General features: G+C 38.0%; 1 protein-coding gene across 1 annotated transcript in view; it reads left to right on the forward strand.

Annotated features, from left to right (window-relative positions):
* LOC138638528 (saxiphilin-like) overlaps positions 1-12,073 on the forward strand; it is a 194,266-nt gene that overhangs the window by 118,369 nt on the left and 63,824 nt on the right. Inside the window, exon 14 of the mRNA XM_069727906.1 lies at positions 10,816-10,857. Coding sequence (XP_069584007.1) covers positions 10,816-10,857 — 42 coding nt within the window. The remainder of the gene's footprint in view (positions 1-10,815; positions 10,858-12,073) is intronic.

Consider the following 12,073-nt stretch of genomic DNA (forward strand, 5'->3'; position numbering starts at 1 on the left):
ATGTGAATGTTGTATAAAATCTAAAGCTACAAGAGTATCTGTATCTAAAGAGAGTGAGACAAAAAGCACAAGACCACTTAACTTGGTACACATTGATGTATGTGGACACATGAAAGTGACCACATCAGGAGGTAATAAATATATGGTGACCTTCATAGATGACTACTCAAGATACACAGTCACGTACTTGATAAAGAACAAATGTGAAGTTTTTGAACAAATATTAGCTGACTATTTGACAAAGTCAATTAACTAGATCCCAAAACAGACAGAATCACAGTGAGTAACAGTGTAACATTCATTGAAGATCTAAATGATGACATAATGACATCACTGGAGACGAAAAATGAGAGAAACGACAGTGATATAATCTCAGAAACATCTGATGAGAAAGAAGTGGAAATCGATGAAAATAAAAAAATGGAAAGTCAAGAGTACAGCTCCATACAGACACGGTACCAAGACGCTCAATAAGAGAAAACAAGGAAAGACCACTTCAATGTCTTTCATACAAGGCAAGTACAAATAAAGTTTATGAACCTACATCTTGGGAGGCCATATCTCAACTTTCAGAAGAAGAGGCCAACAAATGGATAAAGGCTGCAGAAACAGAAATAAAATCCATGCATGATTCAAAGACATGGACACTGACAGAGCTACCAAAAGCAAAAAAGGCTACTGGATGTAAATTCGTTTTTAAAGTAAAAAACCAAGCAGATGGCATAGCTGATCGATGCTGAGCAAGACTCGTAGCTAAAGGCTATTCTCAGAAATATGGAGAAGACTATGATGAGAAATTTGCTCTAGTTATCAAATACACCACAATCAGAACTTTGTTTGCAGTTGCAGCAACAAAACAAATGCAGATGAAACATATGGATGTAAAGGCAGCATGTCTGAATGGAGACTTAACAGAAGACATTTACATGGAACAACCCCCAGGATAACAGGAAACCAAACATGGTTTGTAAGCTACAGGAAAGTATATATGGTTTAAAACGAGCCGCTAAAGCGTGGAATGATAAAATCACAGAAGTACTCATAATTGAACATTTTCAAAGAAGAAAAATGGATACCTTGTCAATATACAAAGAGACTGACAGATAGATGGATCTACAGTGGGAAAAAAAGTATTTAGTCTGCCACTTATTGTGCAAGTTCTCCCACTTAAAAAGATGAAAGGCCTATAATTGACATCATAGGTAGACCACAACTATGAGAGTCAATATATGTGAATGATATTTTAGTTTGTTTTGAAAAAGAAAGGGATGAAGTGGAGATAGTGAAAACTTTGGATCAACACTTCGAGATCAAAGATCTGGGAAATGTGAAACAGTACTTAAGAATACAGATAGAAAGAGAAGAAGATGGGAGTTTCCTTCTTAATAAAAATCACATGATTCAAGACATAATCGAAACATTTGGATTGAAAGATGCAAAACCAGTAATGTCTCCAATGGAAACCAACTAGCTGAAAGAAATAGTGAACAAAATCTGTAACCGAATAATGAACAATACAGAAAGGCAATGGGAAAATTATTATATCTTGCAACTGCTACAAGGCCAGACACTGCAGCAGCAGTGGGAATTTTGAGCAGGAAGGTGTCAAAGCCAAACAAAATGAATTGGAATGCAATGAAGAGAGTAATCCATTATTTGAAAGGGACTAGCAGTGTTAAACTGAAACTACCTGCAAGTGAGAAATGCTTTTTAACCGGATATGTTGATGTAGACTAGGCTGGAGATCCAACTGACAGGAAATCTACCAGTGGCTCTCTTTTCTTGCTCTCAGGCGGACCAATTAGTCGGACTGGTAAGAAACAATCTATAGTAACACTGTGATCTACATAAGCAGAATATGTCGCCACAGCACATGCCAGTCAAGAAGTTCTATGGTTAAGACAACTGCTAACAGACTTGGGACAACAACAATTGGGACCAACAAAGATGTATGAGGACAATCAAGGATGTGTAGTTCTTGCTCAGATGGAAAGAATTAAACAAGAACTAAACACATTGATGTGTTTAATTTTAGAGTACTGCCCAACTGAAGACATGACAGCAGATATTTTCACCACGGCATTGAATGCTGAAAGACGTCAAAGACTTATGAAGAAATTAGGCTTAACTGAATAAGTCCCTACTGTTGAGAAAGGGTGTTGGCAGATATGCAACAGATACAGACTTACTTACTTTTGCCCAAAATGTGGCCCAATATTGTTGGGTTTGTTGGCAGATATGCAACAAATACAGACTTATTTGTGTGCAGGAGGAGTTTCCACTTGTGTGACAGTAGATGTCAATGTTGTTACTGTTATATGCTTAGTTGAATGTAATGCATATACTTATTGTACTTTGGTTTCACTTTCTCTCTGGTAAAAGGTCATTTAGACTTCCTGCTATGTTGTATTAAGAAGCTGATGCATGTACCTCATGTTCTGTGTAGATAAAAGTTGAATTACCCCATATAATCTGCTCTCACAAGTTTCTTCTGCGACCAAACTATGCAACAAACTATGCATTACATTGATAGACCCTGATTCATCATGGCTTTTGTGCCTGTTTTTTGTCTAGTTTTGTGTGATTGTGTGTCCTTTTTAAATTCTACTTTATGAGTGAGTGTTTGCCTGCATTTTCTTTGTTTATCGCTTTGTTGGCAGAGTATAGCGACTCGAAATGTTTTCGCCTGATTCATCTATTGCAACTTTTTAAAAAGTTGCAAAATCTGTCACAGCTTCACTCCAGTCCCTACCCCTGGTGTATCTTCGAGTACACCAGACTTTTGCAGCAATTTTTGGGAATTTTTGACACGAATTGTGACTTTTGGCTCCAAAAGTTGCAAAATTTTTCAAGATAGATAAAAATCTCATTTATTGCTTTGCGCCAAATTCATGAATTGTGTGTGCCATCTTGATGAATTTGCAACAAAAATGGTAACTAATACCATGAGATGAAAAAGGAAAGTGATTTAAAACACCCACAAATGATGAATCAGGACATCACCCTCAATTCAGCATTAACCTTTTCTTAAGTCACTTTCATAGAATCATATAATGTTACAGTTGCAAGGAACCTTCAGGGTCATCATGCTTTTCCCCTTGCTCAATGCAGGATTCACTAAGATATCTCAGACAGACGTCTGTACAGCTTCTGTTTGAAGACTTCTATTGAAGGAGAACTCATCACCTCCCGTGTTTTTTCTAATATCTAATCTGTATCTTCTCCCTTTCAGTTTCATTCAATTGCTTCTTGTGTTTCCTTGTGCAAATGAGATTCAAGATGATCCCTCTACACCGTGACATCCCTTCAGATATTTGTAGACAGCTATTAAGTCTGCTCTTAGCCTTCTTTTTGCAAGCTAAAGATTCCCAGATCCTTTAACTGTTCCTCGTAGGACATACTTCGCAGTCCACTTACCAGCTCTTTTCCTTGAACTTGTTCCAGTTTTTTTTTTAATTTGGTGCCCTGAACTGGACACAGTTTTCTAGATGAGGTCTGACCAAGAAGGAGTAGAATAATTAATTCACATGATCTTGACTCTATGCTACTTTTAATACATCCTCCCACTTGAAACACTCTTCCAATTTGATGTGCAACCATTTATTACCACTCTTTGAGCACGATCACTGAGCCAGTTATGAATCCACCTTACTGTAGCCTTGTCAATCCCATACCTGGTCATTTTTTCCATAAAGATAGTATGAGATACTTTATAAATGCTTTACTCAAGTTGAGATATACTATATCTACCACATTTTCCTGATCTACCCAGTCAGTGATTCTATCATAGAAGGAAATTAGATTAATCTGTCATGACTTGTTTACTATAAACACCCTGATGAAGGACTTAGTTCCAAAATGCGCGTTGGGGTGTGCCCTGTGCTTGGACTGGCAGACCTTAAAGGTACATGCCCCCTCTATTTTTCTTAAGCTGACTTTCATTTGCACATTATTGGCTTATGCCCCCTTATTTTTCCTGAGCTGCTTCTCATTGCACGTTATAGGTATATGCCCCATACTGAGCTGCACCTCATTGTACCTATAGGATATATGTCCTCTTATTCTTTTCTTAAACGTTCTTTATTGCAGTGTAACACTTTTTTATTTACATTTGCCTTGATCTTACAATGTTACTGGGTATGTTATATATAGATATTTTTATACCCCCTTTTTCCATGCACAGCTACTGGCCTTGTATAATATTTTGTATATTTTTATAAAAAAAATTTATATTCACGGCATACGCCTATTACATCTTTTTACCCTTTATGGTACTTGTTTTCGGGGCTTATAATTAATATTCTTTATTTATTTTTTATTATTTTTTACTTTCTATTTATTTTTATATTTTACTCTTCTAGGCATATATCTTATGTTTTTTAAACAGTAGGGGCTATACGCATATATGGGAAAAAATATATATTACGTATTTTCTGACACCAAACCATCCTTTTATTATAACAATTGATTTTTTCTATAATATATATTTTGTGTAATCCAAGGCTCTATTTATGTAATAATAATGTGGTGAGTGTCATTAACCTTCTTATTTTTGGTCCGCTGTTTTTTTTCCATTTGACCATAAGTTCATCTTTTCTTTTCGGTTTCGCTTAAACTTTCGATTATCCACCATTTATTTGCTTAGCAACTATATATCATTCACTCATTTATTGCATATTACATATATTCATTGATGTGTTATTTTTCTGGTATATAGGTATTGCTATGTTCAGCTTGTGTAAATTTCTACAAACCCATGCTGGCTCTGATTAATTACTGTGGCTTTATCCAAGTACTTACATATAAGGACAGGCTGGAGCGAGCCGCCCCCTCCCCCACAGGCAGCGTACATGTAAGCCGGCATGACAGGGGGGTTGGAGGAAAAGGGTAGGGGGCAGGGTTATCTAAAGAGGAGGATTATGCATAAGATGGGGTTTATGGGGCAAGGAGGGGGTGGTGTTACTCAGTTCCTGCTCTGGAGGCCATCGAGCAGTCCAGCCCTCCCGACCTCTTTTTTCTTTCTTGTTGTTGAGTGTTTTGCTTGAAAAAACGTTTTTGGGTCATAGTGGCTTTATGCATTGGGAGGGGTCATTGAAGTTAGTGCTAAATTGGCCTGGGGGATCCGTCGGGATATGGATTCTTCAGTTGGTATAAAGTTTGGTTCCGGGTCTGGTGATTTGGGAGAATTTTGGCAACGGTGGGCCGGATTCCCAAGTTTTAAGTGGACAATGGTAACCCTTTGGGGTATTTTGGTGCTTTCGAGCGAGCCAGTGGTGTAACGGCTGAGAGTAAATTATGGTCTGGTTCTGTTCACAAATTTTCTCGTATGGTTAACACCAGATTTTGAGCTTCAAGGACCCTCCCCAGGTTACTTTACTGTTATGTGTTTGTACGTTTTACAATATAGGCCGCTGTGGCCAATTATTATCCAAGCTCAGAATCCTGTCGTTATTTGGGTGGTGGGGAGTTCTGGGTGTGGGAATAGGGTTCGTTTAGAGAAAGGGGAGTTTAGATATGTAAAGCCCTTACCAGGTTATCAACAATACCAATGTCATGCTGTTTAATAATTTGTTCAAAGATTTTTCCTGGTATAGAAGTAAGGCTCACTGGCCCATAATTTCCTGGCTTCATCTTCTTTTCTTTTTTGTCTTGTGGTATTAGTTGCCATTTTTGGTGCCAAATCCATCAAAATGTTGCATGCAATTTATGAATTTGGCACAATGTCAAAAAAGGTGTTTTTTTCGGTCTTGAACTGCTTTTGTGACTGTTGGCACCAAAGTTGTAAAAAAATGTTCCAAAAGTCTGATGTACTTGATAATACACAAGTAGTGATGAGCGAGTAGCATTGTTGCAAGGGTGATCTCCGAGTATTTGGATGTGCTCGGAGATTTAGTTTTCCTCGCCTCAGCTGCATGATTTATGGCTTCTGGACAGCCTGAATACATGTGGGAATTCCCTAAGAAACAGGCATTCCTCACATGTATTCAGCCTGTCTAGCAGCCGTAAATCATACAACTGAGGCGATGAAAACGAATTCTCTGAGCACATCCAAATACTCGGAGATCACCCGAGCGTGCTCGGGGAGACGCAAGCAACTAGTATACTCTCTCATCACTATACACCAGGTGTGTGTAGTAGAGCTGGAGTGAAATAGTGCCAAATTTTGTGAATTGTTAAAAAGTCGCAATTGATTAATTACAGTAAAACATCTAGAACCGCAAAGCGGTGAAAACAAAAAGGCAAACAGATATAAAACAGACTTTTAAAAAGGCAAAAATAGAATAATGAAATGGGTGCAAGCAAAAAAGTTGAAAAACATACAGAGATAGACAGTCAAAAAACAAGCGCAAAGACAGTGATGATTCAGCGACTTTGCATGCAGCCATAAGGGTATGTGTCCACGTGCAGGAAACGCTGCGTGTCTGGCGCTGCATAGAGCCGCAGCGTCAGACACGCAGCGTCCAGATGTTACAGCATAGTGGAGGGGATTTAATGAAATCCCGTCTCCACTATGCGTGGTAACACGCACGCGGTGGCCCTGCGACTCCGGACATGCTGCGCGTCTTTTCAGATCGCAGCATGTCCGTATATCTTGCGGCGACGCTGCGTCGCCGCAAGATATAGCACAGGGCCCTATGGTGGGGAGCGATGATGCCGGATGTGTGCTATGAACATATCCGGCATCATCGCGTCCCAGAAAGGGGGCGGGGCTTACCGCAGAGCGGCTAAGCCGCTCCGGCGATACCGCCGGCCATCCTGAACGTGGACACGCAGCCTAAGTGTTTAGTGCTCTGGTCTCGCCTGAATGACTGGAATCTATCGGAACATGGCAACACAACTTCCTTTTTTTCCTTGCTCCTCAAACTTGGGACTTTCAGAAGGATACCTTTAAAATGGTATTTACACATACTGCTCTCCCATTTGGCTAGTAGATGAAAGGCTTAATCCCTTCCCAACATATGATGTAGTTATGTCATAAGTCAGATCCCTGAACTTTGTGCAGGCTCTCAAGCCGAGCCTGTATCTTTCTCAACAGATGCTGGCTGAATTATCTGCCTCTAAGAACCATGGAGGGAAGCGGAGCTCAGTCCAGCAGCTGTTAACCTGTTAAATGCTGATTAGTGATGAGCGAATATACTCGTTACTCGAGATTTCTCGAGCATGCTCGGGGGTCCTCCGAGTATTTTTTAGTGCTTGGAGATTTAGTTTTTCTTGCCGGAGCTGAATGATTTACATCTGTTAGCCAGCATAAGTACATGTGGGGGTTGCCTGGTTGCTAGGGAATCCCCACATGTACTTATGCTGGCTAACAGATGTAAATCATTCAGCTGCGGCAATTAAAACTAAATCTCCGAGCACTGAAAAATACTCTGAGGTCACCCGAGCGTGCTCGGGAAATCTCGAGTAATGAGTATATTCGCTCATTACTAATGGTGATCACAAGCACAATTTTTCTATTTTTACTAATTTCTGAATTTGTTTTCAACACTTAAATAAAAAAACTATACATCTTTGGTATCTGTGTAATCATACTCACCTTGAGAATCACATTACCAGTTTTACCGTAGTGAACATGGTAACAAAAAAAATGAAACAAAAATTGTGGAATTCCACTATTTCTTACAATTACTTGGAACCTATACTGAGAATAAGATCCTCCAACAAAAATAATAATGATCACAAATATTTCAATTTTATTTAAAGAAAAAGCATAAAACAATTTAGAAAGCAGAGATGTCAAAGAAACCATATGAAAAATGACAAATACTGTGCAGGAGTTTGGCCAAGGGTATGTTCGTAATACTATGCACCATGTTATGCTGTCCTAATGGAACATCTATGTTATGGGCCAGCCAAGAAATATGAACCTTATAAATAAGGATATCACATCATAATAGTATAAATATGGATGATCAAACTGCCCTTCATTATTATAATAAGGCAAAAATTGAGACAAACATTTTCAAATTGTAAAGACAGCAAAACCATTAAGCTGCAAATTGAAAAAAAGTGCTACGTGCTACTAAATGGCTGAACCCTAAAACTCAGAGAAGCTTATGTCATGCTGTAAAGTGCTAAAGCGTTCACAAGATGTGTGCTGCATAGAAGGCAGCCATGGTATATTGAATAAAGATTTATGTATCGTAATTTTGAACCGCCATTCTGCAGATAGACATTATTCTGACTCTTCAAGGCAGTATGAATCTCTAAATCCTTAGCCATCAATCTCTTTGATAACTTTATGATTGTTGTACTCACATGCGTTGCATCCTCAGATAGTGCCAACTCTGACTTGTAGTAAGAGTCCAGGAGAAACAGAGTTTATTTTCTCTGAAATCTTATATTTAAACACAATGCAGCAGGTGGAATGAGTAATCCAAACAGAGAAGTATACATGTACATCCAAAGATGGCTACAGCAAACTAATAATGAGAAAGAAGGGAGGAGCAAAGGCTAACATCATCAACTACAGAAGAGAAGAAGGGACAAACTTCAAGGGGCAGGGCTTCTCCCTAACAGCAGAATGCAATGCATAACATAGAGAATACACAACAAGCTGTTCCATTCATGAGACACAACAGACCTGAAGAACAAGTAGTAGCCTTATGGAGAGATTACTATTTTATAAAGCAAATCACAGTACAAAGACAGATATTACATAATGCCAGCTCAACCATTCTGAGGAAGAATAGCTGAAACGTGCATTAAGGGTCACACTGATGCGGTATATAGTTTAGGTAATTATGTTCATTGTACTATTTTATGTTTATACTGTGTGAGCTGTAAATATGTAATATCTGTTGTTGTACTGTGATACATAAATCTTTAACCCCTTAATGACCGCCAATACGTCTTTTAACTGACCTGAGATATAAGAGAATAGCCTCCCCATACAGATGACAATCCAGCATCTGTTGGTTGTACACTATAGCTGACAACTTGCTGTATCAGCCACGATCAGTATTTGCACCATCTAAATCTGTTTAACCCCTTAGATGCTGCTGTCAATAGTGACTACATCATTATAAATGGTTAACAGTGTGTGGGGGCTTCTTCTTTGTCACAATTGGTGCCCTCAGATCATGATTTTGTTGTACTGATGTTTGCCATGGCTATTCATGACCAAATAGCGGCCTTAGAGTCTGACAGCTGTAGTAATCTGTTTAGAAGTTAGCAACATTTAGGTGGTAAAAATACACATTTTTATTTCTGTCATACCACTTTGCATTAATTCCTGTAAAGCACCTGAAGGGTTAATAAACTACCTGACAGCAGTTTTCAATATGTTTAGAGGTGCTGTTTTTAAAATGGTATCACGTTTGGGGGTTTCCCAATATATGAGACCCCTAAAGTCACTTCAAACATGGATAAGTCCCTAAAAAAATAAATTTTGTAAATTTCTTTGAAAAAATGAAAAATTGTTGCTACATTTTTAAACCTCCTAAAATGCTAACAAAATAAAATAACATTTTACAAATGGTGCTGATGTAAAGCAGACATGTGGGAAATGTTATTTATTAATGGTTTGCTGTTGTATGACTATCTGGATTAAAGGGATAATCATTCAAATTTAGAAAATTGCTAATTTTTTAACATTTTTCTAAAATTTTTGATATTTTTTATAAATAAACACAATAAATGTTGAACAAAATTTACCATTATCATAAAGTATAATGTGTCACGAAAAAACAATCTCAAAATCACTAGGATTTGTTGAAGCGTTGCAGAGTTATTACCAGATAAAGTGACACTGGTCAGATTTCAAAAATTTGGCTCGGTCACTAAGGGGTTAAGGGCAACATGAGGTGGGAGCTGAGACATTGATTTCAGTGATGTGTCACTTCTTAGGCTGTGTGCTATTGTTTCAATACAATTAGTGCTTTATGAGATTATTACTGCTGGACTAACTGCCTGCATGTCTCCTGGTCTGACTACACACCTCCAGCACTGATTAGCTGCTCACTATCAACAGATAATGTACATAGAAAGCTGTGGTGTGGGTGGAGGCAGTTTTGTGTGGGAGGGGTTAGCAGTGGTGTGGGCAGGATCAGCTTTCTGAGCTCTGCTTCTTGCTGCAGCTAAAACTCTGATTGTGTCACAACTGCGTCACCCAGTAAACTAAGTGACATATTGCTGGAATTAGGGTCTCTCTTCCTACGTTATGCTGGTCTCAGATAAGGGAGTAAAAACCTGCTGACTGATTCCCTTTAAATGCAGTGGCCAGCAGCAGTGGATATTTATTGTGTCTCAGTGATGGGTTCAACAACTATCAGACATTTATGATATTTTATTGACAATGCCGTTTTGAATATCTAACTTGAGAATAGTCTTATATTATATATTAACACCAAAAAGGTTATTTGAGAATAGGTTTTTGAAACCAGATAGAAAAATATTTAGAATTGAGAGTCCTCAGTGGTTGATACCTTTTAATGGCTAAATGAAAAGATGGTAACAAATTGCAAGCTTTCGAGACTACTCAGATCACTTCATCAGGCAAAGACAAGAGACCTGAGTAGTCTGGAAAGCTTGCAATTTGTTACCATCTTTTCATTTAGCCATTAAAAGGTATCAACCACTGAGGACTCTCAATTCTAAATATTTTTCTATCTACTGGTTAACACGGTACCAAGATATATATTTCCTTAAACCAGATAACAATTTTCATGCATCATCGAACAGACTGCAGTGAAGTGGAATGTGTGCAATATTGTAAAAAATCTATCCTTAGGTTTGCCCTTAATTCAATTTGTAATTTTTGAAGTGCCTATAAATCTCTAAAATTATATCTTGTCTCTTCTTTCTTTTCGGTAGATGACTTGATCCCGTGCCAGATACCTTGGTCAGAATATTCAGGTAACATACAGTATACATAATATAGGTACAGTACAGGCTCTAGGGAATGCAGAACCCATAATGATTAATATATATAGTATATTTAATACTAAACAATAGAAGCTATTAGCTTGAAGAAGATAATTTAGATGATGAAAAATATTAAACATTTTTTAGATATTTTTTTTCTTGATTTTTGTAGCTTTTACATAATTTGGTAACATGTATGGTGTCTTGTGCAGGTCTGGTTAGGAAAGTCTTACATTAATCCTATCGCCTCTCAGAAAGCAAAAAACTTGAACTGAGTAGAGTCAGACATGATATCCCATGTTATTCTCCAGGAGTCAAGGAAGCATGGAAGCTGACACATAATGCGGTGTTTGCAGGGCACTCACTTTGGTGGTGATCTGCTGTGATTTTTATACTATACTAGCTGAAGAGCCCGGCGTTGCCTGGGCATAGTAAATATCTGTGGTTAGTTATAGCACCTCACTTCTCTTATTTTCCCATCACGCCTCTCATTTTCCCAATCACATCTTTCATTTTCCCCCTCACATCTCTCATTCCCCCCTAACACTTGTCATTTCCACCTCACATCTGTCATTTTCTGATCACTCCACTATTTTTCCTCACTCCTCTCATTTTGCACTCACACCTTTTCATTTTCACCTCACACCTCTCATTTTCACCTCATCACCTCAGTATATACATGTTTGTCATCTCCCTTATATATAGTATACATCTGTATGTCATCTCCTGTATATAGTATATACCTGTATGTCATCTCCCCTGTATATAGTATATACCTGCTGTGTGTCATCTCCCCTATATATAGTATATACCTGAATAACATCTCCTTCTATATATAGTATATACCTGTATGTCATCTCCTTCTATATATAGTATATACCTGTATGTCATCTCCTGTATATAGTATATACCTGTGTGTCATCTCCCCTGTATATAGTATATATCTGTGTGGCATCTCCTCCTGTATATAGTATATACCTGCATGTCATCTTCTATATATAGCATATACCTGTATGTCATCTCCTCCTGTATATAGTATATACCTGTAGGTCATCTGCTCCTGTATATAGTATATACCTGTGTGTCAGCTCCTGTATATAGTATATACCTGTATGTCATCTCCTCCTGTATATATATGTACCTGTATGTCATCGCCTCCTCTATATAGTATATACCTGTGTGTCATCTCTCCTGTATATAGTATATA

Source organism: Ranitomeya imitator, chromosome 5 (assembly GCF_032444005.1).
Source record: "Ranitomeya imitator isolate aRanImi1 chromosome 5, aRanImi1.pri, whole genome shotgun sequence".
In the NCBI taxonomy this organism is placed as follows: Eukaryota; Metazoa; Chordata; class Amphibia; order Anura; family Dendrobatidae; genus Ranitomeya; species Ranitomeya imitator.